Below are 17,489 nucleotides of genomic sequence, written 5' to 3'. Positions count from 1 at the left end.
CTACCAAACAGACATGTATAGCTCGATCCACCATGGAGTCTGAGTTTATAGCCTTGGAGAAAGCTGGAGAGGAAGCTGAATGGATACGAGGTTTCCTGGGTGGAATTCCACTCTGGCCCAAGCCTGTGTCTTCGATCGCAATCCACTGTGACAGTCAAGCTGCTATTGGATGCGCAAAGAATAGTGTATACAACGGAAAGTCTATACATCTTCGAAGAAGACACAAGACAGTGAAACAACTACTCTCTACTGGCATCATCTCTATAGACTTTGTAAGGTCTAAAGAGAATATTGCAGATCCTTTGACGAAAGGGTTATCTAGAGAGGTAGTTAGATCCACATCGAAGGGGATGGGACTCAAGCTCATAGAATAAATCGCCATGAAGGACACTCAACCTTGTGAATGGAGCTCCAAGATCAAGGTTCAATGAGATAACTAATTTTTGGTGATGTCGAGAGAAAGCACTATCTTTGTCCCTCCCTATGGTGTAACCGTATGATAAGTGATGCCTGCATGTTTTAAGATGATCTGTCAGGATCTTAATGAGTTCCATGGCTTTGCTTAAAGCGGAGTGTGGCAGGACACTCTTAATGGACTCACCTATATGGATGTTGGAAGTGGGGCCGCTTCCTATGAGAATTTGAGCTTTTTCTCTAGAGACATTCATTAAGTCCGGGATTTAGCCCACGGCCAAAACGGGCACAACGGCAAGAGCTTGGCAGCTTTCTTTTTCTTTGAGACATCAAAGTGTGGTTGTTATTTCTGAATTGCACTCACTGTTGACGGTTCAAGACATTGTGTTCACCGAAACAACAAGCAGTTCCGGTAACCTCTCACTATGTTAAGGTTCAATCTCTGGGACACCTTAGCCTAATATTGATGTATTATGTTTTCTCGTATTTCGTCGATATGTTTTATCATTCATGTGGGGGATTGTTAGAAAAAACGCTTTAAAATTACCAATTTTTCCATGGACTATGTTTTGATCCCTAGACCTATTGCCCATTAGTTGTTTTTTCTTTTGAATAGATAAAACAATAGTCCCACATTGACTAAAATCTAAAGAGTTTTAGACATAAATACCATAGAGTTGGCTATAAGGGCATGGCCCTTGGGTCATTAGACTTTTGTGCTTGGGGGGGAGGCTTAGACTAGGGCAAGGTTGCCTTTCCCGTACGCGCGGTGCTTCGCACAGAAGCACGCACGCCGCCGCCGCCGTCCGTCCGTCCGGTCGGTCGGTCGGGTCGGGCTCGGGTGCGGGTTCGGGTGTGGGTGTGGGTGTGGGTTCATTAGATCCTATCTTTTTGCTGAAATTTTTGGTACGTGTTTTCCACACAAGTAGAAGAATCTTTTCTTTGTCTGCACGTGTTTTGTCCTGACTTCTTTGTCTGAACGTGCTTGTCTTGGCTTCTTTGTCTGCACGAGTTTTCTCCTGACTTCTTTGTCTGAACGTGCTTGTCTTTGCTTCTTTGTCTGTACGTGTTTTGTCCTGGCTCTCTTGTATGTACGTATTTGGCTTGGCAGCAACACACTGCTCCATGCCTGTCAAAACAACTTTTCTTGCACTATCTTTAACCCAACATAACCAGTTTTTCCTGTCATACGCATGGGTTTTCTTTCTTGTTTGTAACTACACAAACACTATATAAGAGAGTAGTTGTAATCTCAGAAAACACACCACAGAGAAATATCTCTTCTACTCTCCCTCAGTTTTTCTATAAACATCTCTTCTACTGTTTTAAGTTCTGCCAAGCTCTAAGGGTACCCTCATTGTATGCTACATTGAGGGGTACTAACTGTAGTTGTATCCTGGAGGTGACTCGCCAACTGCTGTAGCATCTCAGAGGAGTGGCAGGCGATATTGCCTTTAGGACAGCGTAGTCTACGTGCCTCTACATTCTCTGTGCAGCAACATCAACAACATTATTTTGAGCTAATTATCTTCTTCTCAGTTACTTTATTAGTAATTTTACCAACACTCTAAAGGCAATATCCTCTTTACTATATTTTGTAACAACATGGGAAAGAGTACTGTAGACAAACCCCCAAAGTTTAGTGGCAAAGACTTTAAACGATGGCAGTCCAAAATGTTATTCTTCTTAAAAGACCAAAGGCTAGATGAAGTTGCCTTAGAAAGACCCTCAAGAAGGCTTCATGACCGTGGTTATGAAGATAGACTGGATAGGTGGACTAGGAAAAATTACATGTGCAAAAACCATATTCTTAACTGTCTGGATGACTCCCTGTACGACTTTTATAATGCAAAAGAGAATTTTACTGCTTTTGATTTATGGGAAGCCCTAGAAGAAAAATATCTTGCTGAAGCTGCTGGAAGCAAGAAGTTCTTGGTGGCTAGGTTCCTGGAATATAAGATGACTGATGAAAAGCCTGTTGTAGAATAATTCGTCGAACTCCAGCTACTCATCAACGAAATTCTTGCTGAAGGAATGCATATTGATGAATCTCTACAAGTATCCGCAGTGATTGAAAAGCTACCACCCTCATGGAACGAGTACAAGAGGAGGCTGCGACACAAGAATCGTGAAATCACCATGGTGGAGCTGGGGAAAAAGATCCAGGTGGAGGAACTTCTGTGCTGCAAAGACAAGAGCCTGATGCTGAGCAAAGACATGTCAAACAAAGCTCATGTCCTGGACGATAATGCTTCATCAAAGAAAAGGCACGGAGAATCCAGCAAAAATGGTAAACGTAACAAACAGCGTAACTCCAAAGGTAACCATCTTAATCCAAAGGGTGGTGTCTCCAAAAACACCATCAAAGGCGACTGCTATAACTGTGGGAAAACTGGTCATATGGCCAAGGACTGTAGGGCACCTAAAAAGACCAAAAATGATCCTAAACAGAAAAATAAGGCAAACGTAGTAGATGATTCTGGATATTTTACTGGCATGGTGTCTGAAGTCAACCTTGTCTCTAATGTGACCAATGTGAGAGACTGGTGGCTTGATTCTGGAGCCACTAGGCATGTCTGTAAGTTCAGAAATGCTTTCTCCTCCTATAACAAAGTAGGAGACGATGAGAAATTGTTTATGGGAAACTCTTCTACCTCTAAAGTGGTAGGAAAAGGCAAGGTTGAATTGAAGCTCACTTCAGGAAAAACTCTCGCATTGAATGACGTGTATCACGTCCCGGACATATGCAAGAATCTTATCTCAGAAACCATCTTACTTGGAAAAGGTTTTAAATTTGTAGCTGAGTCTAACAAAGTTGTAATCTCTAAAGGTGGTGACTTCGTAGGAAAAGGATATGTCACTGATAACATGATTAAGCTTAGTGTACTTTCTTTGAACTTGAATGATAATGCATCTTCTTCTGCTTATGTTTGTGACTCCTCACATGTTTGGCATGATAGACTAGGACATGTTAATTTCAAATCTATTGAAAGACTTGCTAAATTAGGCTGCATTCCTAAAATAAACTTTGACAGAGGTCATAAATGTAAAATTTGTGTTGAATCTAAATTTGCTAGAAAACCCTTTAACAAAAAGGTTGAACGTAGTACAACTCCCCTAGAACTAATCCACTCCGATTTGGGAGATTTGAAATCAACACCAACTAGAGGTGGGAAAAAATGGTACATCACTTTTATAGATGATCACTCAAGATACTGTCAGGTTTATCTTCTTAGAAGTAAAGATGAAGCCCTAGACGCTTTCAAATTATATAAACTTGAAGTAGAAAACCAAAGAGGTGTTACTATTAAAACTCTTAGGTCGGACCGAGGCGGTGAGTATGTGATACCTATAGGAGAATTCTGCAAACTTAATGGCATCATTCATGAAACTACTGCACCTTATTCACCTGAGTCGAATGGAGTAGCTGAAAGGAAAAACCGAACACTCATAGATATGGTGAACGCTATGTTAGCTAGTTCAGGGCTACCTTCGAACCTGTGGGGGGAAGCAATTCTCTCTGCTTGCTATATCTTGAACCGAGTTCCATTTAAGAAATCCGACAAAACTCCATATGAGTTATGGAAAGGAAGACAACCGTCCTATGCATACTTTAAAGTGTGGGGGTGTTTGGCCAAGGTGGCCACTCCTCGTTCCAAGAAAACCAAAATAGGACCTAAAACTGTAGATTGTGTTTTCCTAGGATATCCTGAGCACACTAGTGCTTATAGGTTCATCGTAATTGGTGAGAACACCATAATGGAATCCAGAGATGCAGTGTTTTTCGAACACATTTTCCCTTTAGGGTCTGGACCTCATAAAAGGGTCCGTGATGATCTCTCAGATGTTCCTTCGACTAGTCAACCCCCGTCTCTAGATGCTGAAATCGAACTTAGAAGAAGTAAGAGGGTCAGAACCGAGAAAGGTTTCGGTCCAGATTTTGTGACTCTTACGGTAGAGTCTGAACCCCAAACCTATAAGGAAGCTATGACTTCTCCGGAAGCTCCCTTCTGGGAAGAAGCTTCAAATAATGAGTGGGATTCCATTCAACAAAATGAAACTTGGGAGCTTGTAGACTTACCTCCTGGTAGTAAAACCATAGGTTGCAAGTGGGTCTTCAAAAGGAAACTTAGAACAGATGGAACTATAGAAAAACACAAAGCTAGTTTGGTAGCTAAGGGGTACAGACAACAAGAAGGATTAGATTTCTTTGATACCTATTCACCGGTCACTAGAATCACTTCTATCCGGATGCTGATTGCTATTGCTTCTATTTATGATTTGCATATACATCAGATGGATGTTAAAACTGCTTTTTTATATGGTGAATTGAATGAAGAAATTTATATGGACCAACCGGAAGGTTTTGTTGTGAAAGGTTTTGAAGATAAAGTATGCAAACTGAAAAAATCTTTGTATGGTTTAAAACAAGCACCTAAACAGTGGCATGAAAAATTTAATCATGTAATGATATCTAATGGCTTCAAGGTTAATGAATCTGATAAATGTGTTTACATTAAATCTGTGGACGATTCTCATGTTATTGTGTGCCTATATGTTGATGATATGCTCATATTAGGAAGTAACCTTGATAGTATCAATACCACTAAAAGCATGCTTAACGAAAACTTTGACATGAAAGACTTAGGACCTGCTGATGTAATCTTAGGGATGAAAATCAGAAAGATGTCTGATGGATATAGTCTTAGTCAATCTCATTATGTTGAAACTGTGCTTAAGAGATTTAATCATGAAAAAGCTAAACCTGCAACTACTCCTTATGATCCCAATTGCAAATTGAAAAAGAACAAGGGTGAGGGTATTTATCAACTTGAGTATTCTCGTGTTATTGGCAGTCCTATGTATTTAATGAACTGTACAAGACCTGATATTGCTTATACTGTGAGTAGATTAAGCAGGTACACTTGCAACCCTGGGCAGGATCACTGGAATGCTCTCTACAGAGTTCTACGGTACCTGAGAGGAACTTCAAACTATTGCCTAAGTTTTGGGAAGTATCCTGCTGTGCTAGAAGGGTATTGTGATGCTAACTGGATATCAGACTCAGATGAGTGCAAATCCACTAGCGGGTACATCTTCACACTTGGTGGTGCGTCTGTGTCATGGAAGTCTACCAAACAGACATGTATAGCTCGATCCACCATGGAGTCTGAGTTTATAGCCTTGGAGAAAGCTGAATGGATACGAGGTTTCCTGGGTGGAATTCCACTCTGGCCCAAGCCTGTGTCTTCGATCGCAATCCACTGTGACAGTCAAGCTGCTATTGGATGCGCAAAGAATAGTGTATACAACGGAAAGTCTATACATCTTCGAAGAAGACACAAGACAGTGAAACAACTACTCTCTACTGGCATCATCTCTATAGACTTTGTAAGGTCTAAAGAGAATATTGCAGATCCTTTGACGAAAGGGTTATCTAGAGAGGTAGTTAGATCCACATCGAAGGGGATGGGACTCAAGCTCATAGAATAAATCGCCATGAAGGACACTCAACCTTGTGAATGGAGCTCCAAGATCAAGGTTCAATGAGATAACTAATTTTTGGTGATGTCGAGAGAAAGCACTATCTTTGTCCCTCCCTATGGTGTAACCGTATGATAAGTGATGCCTGCATGTTTTAAGATGATCTGTCAGGATCTTAATGAGTTCCATGGCTTTGCTTAAAGCGGAGTGTGGCAGGACACTCTTAATGGACTCACCTATATGGATGTTGGAAGTGGGGCCGCTTCCTATGAGAATTTGAGCTTTTTCTCTAGAGACATTCATTAAGTCCGGGATTTAGCCCACGGCCAAAACGGGCACAACGGCAAGAGCTTGGCAGCTTTCTTTTTCTTTGAGACATCAAAGTGTGGTTGTTATTTCTGAATTGCACTCACTGTTGACGGTTCAAGACATTGTGTTCACCGAAACAACAAGCAGTTCCGGTAACCTCTCACTATGTTAAGGTTCAATCTCTGGGACACCTTAGCCTAATATTGATGTATTATGTTTTCTCGTATTTCGTCGATATGTTTTATCATTCATGTGGGGGATTGTTAGAAAAAACGCTTTAAAATTACCAATTTTTCCATGGACTATGTTTTGATCCCTAGACCTATTGCCCATTAATTGTTTTTTCTTTTGAATAGATAAAACAATAGTCCCACATTGACTAAAATCTAAAGAGTTCTAGACATAAATACCATAGAGTTGGCTATAAGGGCATGGCCCTTGGGTCATTAGACTTTTGTGCTTGGGGGGGAGGCTTAGACTAGGGCAAGGTTGCCTTTCCCGTACGCGCGGTGCTTTGCACAGAAGCACGCACGCCGCCGCCGCCGTCCGTCCGGTCGGTCGGTCGGTCGGGCTCGGGTGTGGGTGTGGGTGTGGGTGTGGGTGTGGGTGTATTAGATCCTATCTCAGAATCTTATCACGTCCCGGACATTTGACAGAGGTCATAAATGTGAAATTTGACAGAGGTCATAAATGTGAAATTTGTGTTGAATCTAAATATGCTAGAAAACCCTTTAACAAAAAGGTTGAACGTAGTACAACTCCCCTAGAACTAATCCACTCCGATTTGGGAGATTTGAAATCAACACCAACTAGAGGTGGGAAAAAATGGTACATCACTTTTATAGATGATCACTCAAGATACTGTCAGGTTTATCTTCTTAGAAGTAAAGATGAAGCCCTAGACGCTTTCAAATTATATAAACTTGAAGTAGAAAACCAAAGAGGTGTTACTATTAAAACTCTTAGGTCGGACCGAGGCGGTGAGTATGTGATACCTATAGGAGAATTCTGCAAACTTAATGGCATCATTCATGAAACTACTGCACCTTATTCACCTGAGTCGAATGGAGTAGCTGAAAGGAAAAACCGAACACTCATAGATATGGTGAACGCTATGTTAGCTAGTTCAGGGCTACCTTCGAACCTGTGGGGGGAAGCAATTCTCTCTGCTTGCTATATCTTGAACCGAGTTCCATTTAAGAAATCCGACAAAACTCCATATGAGTTGTGGAAAGGAAGACAACCGTCCTATGCATACTTTAAAATGTGGGGGTGTTTGGCCAAGGTGGCCACTCCTCGTTCCAAGAAAACCAAAATAGGACCAAAAACTGTAGATTGTGTTTTCCTAGGATATCCTGAGCACACTAGTGCTTATAGGTTCATGGTAATTGGTGAGAACACCATAATGGAATCCAGAGATGCAGTGTTTTTCGAACACATTTTCCCTTTAGGGTCTGGACCTCATAAAAGGGTCCGCGATGATCTCTCAGATGTTCCTTCGACTAGTCAACCCCCGTCTCTAGATGCTGAAACCGAACCTAGAAGAAGTAAGAGGGTCAGAACCGAGAAAGGTTTCGGTCCAGATTTTGTGACTCTTACGGTAGAGTCTGAACCCCAAACCTATAAGGAAGTTATGACTTCTCCGGAAGCTCCCTTCTGGGAAGAAGCTTCAAATAATGAGTGGGATTCCATTCAACAAAATGAAACTTGGGAGCTTGTAGACTTACCTCCTGGTAGTAAAACCATAGGTTGCAAGTGGGTCTTCAAAAGGAAACTTAGAACAGATGGAACTATAGAAAAACACAAAGCTAGGTTGGTAGCTAAGGGGTACAGACAACAGGAAGGATTAGATTTCTTTGACACCTATTCACCGGTCACTAGAATCACTTCTATCCGGATGTTGATTGCTATTGCTTCTATTTATGATTTGCATATACATCAGATGGATGTTAAAACTGCTTTTTTATATGGTGAATTGAATGAAGAAATTTATATGGACCAACCGGAAGGTTTTGTTGTGAAAGGTTTTGAAGATAAAGTATGCAAACTGAAAAAATCTTTGTATGGTTTAAAACAAGCAACTAAACAGTGGCATGAAAAATTTAATCATGTAATGATATCTAATGGCTTCAAGGTTAATGAATCTGATAAATGTGTTTACATTAAATCTGTGGACGATTCTCATGTTATTGTGTGCCTATATGTTGATGATATGCTCATATTAGGAAGTAACCTTGATAGTATCAATACCACTAAAAGCATGCTTAACGAAAACTTTGACATGAAAGACTTAGGCCCTGCTGATGTAATCTTAGGGATGAAAATCAGAAAGATGTCTGATGGATATAGTCTTAGTCAATCTCATTATGTTGAAACTGTGCTTAAGAGATTTAATCATGAAAATGCTAAACCTGCAACTACTCCTTATGATCCCAATTGCAAATTGAAAAAGAACAAGGGTGAGGGTATTTATCAACTTGAGTATTCTCGTGTTATTGGCAGTCTTATGTATTTAATGAACTGTACAAGACCTGATATTGCCTATACTGTGAGTAGATTAAGCAGGTACACTTGCAACCCTGGGCAGGATCACTGGAATGCTCTCTACAGAGTTCTACGGTACCTGAGAGGAACTTCAAACTATTGCTTAAGTTTTGGGAAGTATCCTGCTGTGCTAGAAGGGTATTGTGATGCTAACTGGATATCGGACTCAGATGAGTGCAAATCCACTAGTGGGTACATCTTCACACTTGGTGGTGCGTCTGTGTCATGGAAGTCTACCAAACAGACATGTATAGCCCGATCCACCATGGAGTCTGAGTTTATAGCCTTGGAGAAAGCTGGAGAGGAAGCTGAATGGATACGAGGTTTCCTGGGTGGAATTCCACTCTGGCCCAAGCCTGTGTCTTCGATCGCAATCCACTGTGACAGTCAAGCTGCTATTGGATGCGCAAAGAATAGTGTATACAACGGAAAGTCTATACATCTTCGAAGAAGACACAAGACAGTGAAACAACTACTCTCTACTGGCATCATCTCTATAGACTTTGTAAGGTCTAAAGAGAATATTGCAGATCCTTTGACGAAAGGGTTATCTAGAGAGGTAGTTAGATCCACATCGAAGGGATGGGACTCAAGCTCATAGAATAAATCGCCATGAAGGACACTCAACCTTGTGAACGGAGCTCCAAGATCAGGGTTCAATGAGATAACTAATTTTTGGTGATGTCGAGAGAAAGCACTATCTTTGTCCCTCCCTATGGTGTAACCGTATGATAGTGATGCCTGCATGTTTTAGGATGATCTGTCAAGATCTTAATGAGTTCCATGGCTTTGCTTAAAGCGGAGTGTGGCAGGACACTCTTAATGGACTCACCTATGTGGATGTTGGAAGTGGGGCCGCTTCCTATGAGAATTTGAGCTTTTTCTCTAGAGACATTCATTAAGTCCGGGATTTAGCCCACGGCCAAAAAGGGCACAACGGCAAGAGCTTGGCAGCTTTCTTTTTTCTTTGAGACATCAAAGTGTGGTTGTTATTTCTGAATTTCACTCACTGTTGACGGTTCAAGACATTGTGTTCACCGAAACAACAAGCAGTTCCGGTAACCTCTCACTATGTTAAGGTTCAATCTCTGGGACACCTTAGCCTAATATTGATGTATTATGTTTTCTCGTATTTCGTCGATATGTTTTATCATTCATGTGGGGGATTGTTAGAAAAAACGCTTTAAAATTACCAATTTTTCCATGGACTATGTTTTGATCCCTAGACCTATTGCCCATTAGTTGTTTTTTCATCTTCCCTGAGCTATGCCGGTATCGACAGGCTCTTGAAGTGCAGCTTGATCTTTCTGATGCTACGCTGGTGCAGTCAGGCTTGATAAGCCTAAGACCACCTAGGCTCAATCCAAGTGCAGCTTGATCTTTCCTTCGTCCAAGCGGAGCTTGATCTTCCCTGAGTTGTGCTGGTACAGTCAGGCTCTTGATAAGGACTTGCCTAAGACCACCTAGGCTCAATCCAAGTGCAGCTTGATCTTTCCTTCGTATTATGAAAATCTTGCAAAGAATGTCGATCACTCCCAACATAATGATACCTACATGTATCGAGAGAATAGTATAAAATCCTTTCACCGTATAATCTAGGGAAGTATATTTTGTTCTCCATGCAACTACGTGGAGCAACTGCTGAGAAACTGGATCTACAGCTGATAAACACTGCATGCTTTCCCGAACTGTTCAGTTTCACCCAGACCATTTCTGTGCGATCCAATTCATAAATATTCACTGATTTTCCACTCTGTCCTAAATTTACTAGTAAAAGCTTTTTATCACACTCAACCAAATAACTTGGATAAAAACCACCGAATTGTTTCAAGGACTTTGAAAGCACTCTCCGATTGGGATAACCTCCTTTCATAGTAAAAACTCCTAACATCCCGTTATAATCTAAGCAGTAGAAATCCCCGTCACTGAAAACCGGGTTGTTGATACACGGCATAAAGTTATCCTGACTGTCGCCTTCATAATCGAATTTATAATCAGTCCATTCAATTGCACTCTTCCCCAGTTCAGTGACCAAGAAAGATATCTCATTGTAATCCACAAATTCATACCAATTGGAAATAGCAATCACCACACAATCACGAGAAGTGGGTACGGACGAGAATGACATTCCACCAAGTACATAATTATCAGGTAAATCTGGAAGACAAATGATTGCTCTAGTGAAGGGATTGTAGCAGAATACGGATTTTTTCCCGTTAGACAATAGAAGCCATCCATCTTTTGAGAAACGGATTGTAGCACCTACAAGCAATTGATCGGATAATTTCATGAGGTACTTATCATTGTTATGCATCGGGTCTACGATAGAAATCAGCCATGGAGATAAATACGTAGTTGCTGTGATTCTCGTAGAAGCCGATATTCTGTTTAATGCAGGGAGAATCATAGAATTTTGTTTACTGGCTGAACGAAAGTGGATGTAATCTACTGGATGGAGAGATCTTGCTATCTCCTCTGTAATGTCATAATGATTAACAGGGTGTTAGTCCTCAAGGGAGTTGGGGGAGTTGGTTGTAGTTGTGTTTTTTCCCGTTAGTCGTGAGGGAGTTCGAGGGAGTCTCTCAAAATCCCCGTTAGTCGTGGGAGAGTTTAGAAGAGTCTCCCAAACTCCCTAAAAAACCCCATTAGTCGTGGGGGAGTTTGAAAGAAACTCTTAAACTCCCTGTTAGTGGTAAAAATTAGAATGATAGGAAGTTTGTTTTTTTTTTGGAGTTATAGGGAGTTTATAGTGTATTTTTGCCTCACTCCAAATCTCTCAAAAAAGTAGAGATTTTGGGAGAGTCTCTCAAACTCCCTACACTCAACACACCAAACTCTCTCAAACTCCCTATACTCTCTTACACTCCCTCAAAATCCCCAAGATTCAAAATACATTAAACTCCCTCCAACTCACTCGTGGACTAACCCCTGTAAGAAAATCCCACTGTTTTAAGGCTTCTAATTCTCCTCCTCTAATATTTAGCATGTCATAATGATTAAGAAAATCCCACTGTTTAAAGGCTTCTAATTCTCCTCTTCTAATATTTAGCCTGCTCATTTTCTCCTCTTCTAAACTGGTTTCAGTTGTATCTGGGCTTAGAAGAAGATCTGTTATTCTTCCCCTTCTTCCAGCAAGGTGCCTGCTGAAAAAACAATTCGTAATTAGAAAAGCTAACAAATAAAAATGTCATTAGAAGAGCCAACAAATAACAATGTAATTAGAAAGCTCAGAAAGAACAATGTATTGTAAACAAATACAGTTGAGGTTGCATTGATGCTGTAATTACCTGTTTTCTGTTGTAGGCATCATTATCCAAGTGGGTAGAACCACGGAGTTGGAAGATTCAAACATGGCAAGATAACTGTAGTAGCATTGTCTTCAACTTCAAATGTGTACAACGTTTGATCTCCGAGTAGTGTATAAAACAAGCAACCCCTTTCAAGACCCATGTCGGCCGCGGAGCAACATGCTGTGGAAGTTGAATAACACTTTCTAGAGTCTAATATGTCCATGTTTGAGCACAAAACGAGAACATGATCATCCAAAGATTTCAACAAAACCCAAGTCATTGATGAGAAATCCAGCTTGAAGATATGTGTCGAGGCAACTTTTTTGAAACCTCTTGGACTGCAATTCAAATGAACTTTGAAGATTTCATTACCAGATTCAATCCAATGTTCTACGACTGAATTCCTCACCTGCTCCCATCCATGTAAAGTGGGCGTGCTCTAGCTTAATTATTTCGATATATCTGCTTTCTAGCCTTTCATATTGGAAGGACTGATGACATAGTCCTAGTAATTCGATCCGTATAACCCAACCGTCTTCAAGGGAATTCTTACAGAACGCGTATAGCTTACCTTCAACGCAAAGCAGGGACGTAATAGACAGTGGAGTACATATATCGGTAGGATCTACTACAGACAAGAACTTTGTTCTCCATTGACTGTCTCCAAGTCGACAAAAAGCTAGTACGTGCATATCCTCGGTAATTTTTGGATGGTCAACATGTTTAAAAAGGAGGCAAACCAGGCAGCCTAGGTTGTGATGACCAGAAGTAATACTCAGAGGTGGCGAGGATAACACTAAGTCATACAAAAAATATTGATCTGATTGGATACTAAAAGACTGAAGATTAAGTTTAGGTAATTATATAGTTTGGGATGATACAGGGTTCCACAAGAAACAATCATCTAAATTAGAGATATCCACAGAATACGCAGCTTTATCTTCAACATTATGAGAAGGTTTATGAAAATATGCTCTTCCTTTCAACTCCGGTATAGACTTCATGCAATTTCTATTATTGGGTTCACAAGGATTGTAAAAGCTCTGAAATTTCCTACCTTTTCCATGTGGAAAAACAAGCCAAGGTGCTGCCTTTGGATTCGGTGGGCGTTGTCTTTCACTTCTCCCGGCTGCCTTTGCTGGTGCTGATCCTGATGCTAATTGCTTGTCCATGAGATCCACCGGATTGGGTATTAAAAAGAAGAAAGAGCGAGTGAACACAGAATTCTGTTGACAATGAATGGATCTGAAGAGTTTATGCACTTTATATGATAGCCTAACTTCCTTGTTTAATTGTGTTTGATTTAGGAAAGGAACCGCTTTTCAGATTCGGAATAGAAGAGGGTCATCTGTCTTCCTTGTTCAACTGTGTTGTTTGATTTAGGAAAGGAACTGCTTTCCAGATTCAGAATAGAAAAGGATCATCTGTCTTCCTTGTTCATCTGTGTTGTTTCGTTTTAGAAAGGAACTGGTTTTCAGACTCGAGATGTCTTCCTGGTTCATCTGTGTTGTTTGATTTAGGAAAGGAACTGCTTTTCAGATTCAGAATGTCTTCCTTGTTCATCTGTGTTGTTTGATTTAGGGAAGGAACTGCTTTTCATTTTCAGATTCAGAATTATAAGAGGGTCATCTGTCCGTGTGATAGAAGGATGACGTTTCGGTTGGTCCAAGGCCGGGCGGTGCTACGACGTGGTCGGGTCATACAAATACTATGTGGCCCAAGGTTGTGAAATCGTAAATCGTTTTTCTATTTTATGAATGGAATCGCATGTTAAAGCATGAATCAAATATTCACGGTGAATTATTAAATTGTGTGTTCTCTTGTAAATGATATTGGATCATGCATAGCTTTTAATAAGGATCATTTTCTTTATAAAATTTTGGTCTTTGATCCAATATATACTAGGTGATTGCTGCAGCAATGGGGAGCCGACGACGAAATAGATATGCATACATCACCTTTTGTCACCAGAACATCTCTGTGAGGCTATCAATTCTGGAGAAAGATAGTCACATAATTCAATAAGACTCGTCGAGAAAGGATAACATATGCTATGAGCACTGCCATATTAGACTTTTGACTGTTGCACTTATATTAGAATGAAATGTTTTTAATTTCTTGTTTACCATAATAAATCAGCTTCTAGTTTAATTCTAGTTCTAGGAAACTAAGTAAGAGGAGAATTTGAAAATGAACAAACAACCCATACTTCTAATTATAAATGTAAATGGAATATAAGTTTTTGTAAATCTAATATGTATTCTCGCCTTAGCATTTGCTTTATTACCGCCCGAACCTGCTTTATTTCTTGGCATCATTTGAAAATAGTTACATATGACAATGATTCAATTGGGGAGTATATTAAATTTTTATTTTTTACCCTTTCCTGCCAAGTAATTTATAATTCACACATATTCATACATGAGAGCAAAGTTCATCGTGAAAACATAGCACGTAAGGTGAAAAAAACACCAAGATGTACCAAATGAAAAACTTCGGAAATAAATCAGGTGTGCTAAATTTACTATCACAAACTGACCAACAAACTCACCCAACATCCCAAAGCTACAATCCAAAGATGTCACCTAGTATCCCGAAGGGCAAGTGGCGAAAAGGATCCTAGGTTATTTCTTCTCTTCCTAACTCTGTCCATGGCATCAGGTTTCAACTAAATATTTGGTGGTATCACTAAGAATCATATTTTCACTCCGTATCATATAATAAATCTTATGAACTTATGTTCGAAGCATTGGGTTCTCACTAAAATTACCAAGTCATGTATACACTCAAGAAAATGTATTTCTTACTCCTTTTTGGATGACCTAAAATATAAGTTTTTTAAATATAAGACGAAAGTTCACGAGCACACTCATGTTGCCTGTGTTAGTAAGCATGTAGCTAAAATATAAGATTTTTAAATCATTTTTCATGACTGAACAAACAGACAACCTCTCAAACATTTTAAAGTTTAGAGAGAATAATTAATTTGTTTTAGCTAATATGCATATTTAGCCACTTTCTACAACTATAATGACACAAATTAAAGTTTTCATGGTTTAAGTCTAGTTTTACATTATCCGGCTCTAGCAGATAGGTAATAAACCATATCCAAATTGAAAAAAATTTGGGTAATTTTTTCACACGACAAGTGTACCTAATGTTTAGTCGGGCATCCTCTGATAGCACGAGCCTTCTTTGGCCTAATATCCAAATGCAAAAACTTCCAGTGCAATTGATAGCCTCTCCACCCTGCTGGAGCCAAACACATAACATCAAAGTTTATCACCAGTACATAGATGTCATAGAAAATTATCACGCTCATGTATAAGTTACAGGAAAACTAGGAATATAAGAGGAACAACTGATAAGCAACATTTGGAAAACCAACATTAATGAAAGAAAAATACTATGTTCCCAAATTTTGTAGGTTGCTTAAGTTTCTTGTCCCCAATTAAGTACCAAGCACAGAATACGTGTAACTACCCTTTTCATCCACAACTTTCTAGAACAATATAAAGTATGTTGAATAAAGAAATAAACACAAAACCATGTATTTCCCACCAAACTTTTAATCTAAAACATACTTTATTCAAATACTGCTAAATAAGAGAATCTAAATACATTTCTAAACTAAACTTAATTTGGTATAATCCCCCAAACGTAACTGCTGTCTCTCTTGGGACGTTCTAGAGAACACCTTGGAGACGTGAAGCGAGTGATGGATTAATCAGTTTATTGTTTGTTTTAACTTCTTTCTTGTAATTCTCTAGCCTGTAAATTCGAGTTCGAAACAAACCCCGTTTACTCAAAAACTCTAAACACTCCTTAATCAATCAACAACGCGCAACAACCAGCACTATCCTCAAAATTTGGAAATGGATCGAATTGTTGTTATATGGGTCGGCATATGGGTCGGTTGAAGAATTCTGTTTTTCAGAAAGCATAATTTGTTTACAGTCTGAATCAACTGAACGATCCAATGAATTTTTTAAAGAAGTTTGAACTGGAAATCAGTTGCTTTGATTATATACAAAGGGATTTGATGATAAATTTCTTTAATGATGTCTATTTGAATCTCGATTTGAAGAAATTGTTACTGATTTTGATTTTTTTTGCATAAACATTGTGACGGATAGAATGCATATTTCTCATCATATAGAAGCCCTCTATTTGGTCGTCCGGTTAATGAGGTTCGTTAAACATAAAAAAGAACAACGTGGAACAGTGGTTAGAGCCACTCTCATTACTCAGGAGGTCATGAGTTCGAACCTCCTCCTTATCATTTTTGAAAATCCTTATCTTGACCTGAGAATTCAGTCAAAAATTGTAGTCAACACAGTTTACTACACGATTTAGAGGAAAAACGATTCAGTTGTTCGATTTGAATCAATTTCAAAGAAAATGAAGCGAATCGCACAATTCAACTCGTGAATCGTACGATTTTCAAAACTATGATGTGGCCCCTCTTAATTTTGTGACACATATAGAAAGTTGGTTATTTTTCTTGCTATTACGGGGATTAAAGGAGGTTGTTTTTAAGGTAAACTAATTTTTACTTTTTTGCGAGAAAAAGTAGAAGTTCTTTTATTTTCAAACTCATTTACACGAGGTGTTCCAAAAGGTAAGAGGGGACACATACTTCTACGATGTGGCCCGACCACATCATACCCGTCTAACAAAACCGATACTCACTAAGCTTGTTTTGTTTTGTTTTGATCAAAGGCAAAAGTGTTACAGGCCCTATAGTCCATGGATGAGTGGCCCAACTAGGGTAGTTAGAGTTTTCCCAATTATTGTATATGAAGCATACTATGCTATGTAATATGGTTGTTCCTATCAATACAATGTCTCTTGTGTTATAGGGCCTATGGCCCATGGATGTGCGGTCCATTAGATGACTAGGTTTTCCATATATATAAAGAACATTGTATGTATGTAATGGTTAATACCTATTTATCAATAAGAAGTTCTTCTCCTTCTCTATCTTTTGCTTTAACCTAATTATTACTCCAAAATGTTATCATCCACGAAGCTATACAACAGAGCTAGATTGGATCAAATGATTATTTTTCTTTTTCCACTAGAATCAAATCAGCTAAGTTGGATCTACTTTCTCTTATACATATTTTTTTTGTCCCTGATTTTGTTTGATCTCGCAAATCCCATATTTGTTCGTTCTTTTTGCTTACTGAAAAAGGTATACCTTAACTTTTTCTATTTTTTCTCTCTTATATATACATACCATACAACGAATGAATAGGATTTATATGGTATGCATAGTTCGTGTTTGATTGATACATATGCAATATGCTTGATTGATGATGTATTGTGTAATACCCCATAAACCATGTTGTAAACCCACATCAAATATTCGTCCTTGTCCCCGCTTGATTTCATCACATGCCGTGTATGCTTGCACAATACCTATTGATTTTGTTTGATCTGATC

The 17,489-nt window shown here is 39.2% G+C and overlaps 1 protein-coding gene and 1 long non-coding RNA gene across 2 annotated transcripts; both read right to left on the bottom strand.

The window, feature by feature from the left end:
• Positions 1 to 10,204: 10,204 nt before the first annotated feature.
• Positions 10,205 to 11,065, bottom strand: LOC113324496 (F-box/kelch-repeat protein At1g57790-like). Its single transcript, XM_026572816.1, has one exon. The coding sequence runs from the start codon at positions 11,063 to 11,065 to the stop codon at positions 10,205 to 10,207; it is 861 nt and encodes a 286-aa protein (XP_026428601.1).
• Positions 11,066 to 11,456: 391 nt separating this feature from the next.
• On the bottom strand, positions 11,457 to 14,021 carry LOC113320469. Its single transcript, XR_003346119.1, has 2 exons — positions 12,039 to 14,021; positions 11,457 to 11,891 (listed from the first exon to the last, which is right to left on the bottom strand). It is a non-coding gene; the product is annotated as an uncharacterized LOC113320469 (long non-coding RNA).
• Between the last annotated feature and the right edge of the window lie 3,468 nt (positions 14,022 to 17,489).

This window comes from Papaver somniferum, chromosome 11 (assembly GCF_003573695.1).
Source record: "Papaver somniferum cultivar HN1 chromosome 11, ASM357369v1, whole genome shotgun sequence".
Lineage (NCBI taxonomy): Eukaryota > Viridiplantae > Streptophyta > Magnoliopsida > Ranunculales > Papaveraceae > Papaver > Papaver somniferum.
Note: the sequence above shows the minus strand (reverse complement) of the source record. Positions and strands in the feature narration are given on the sequence as shown.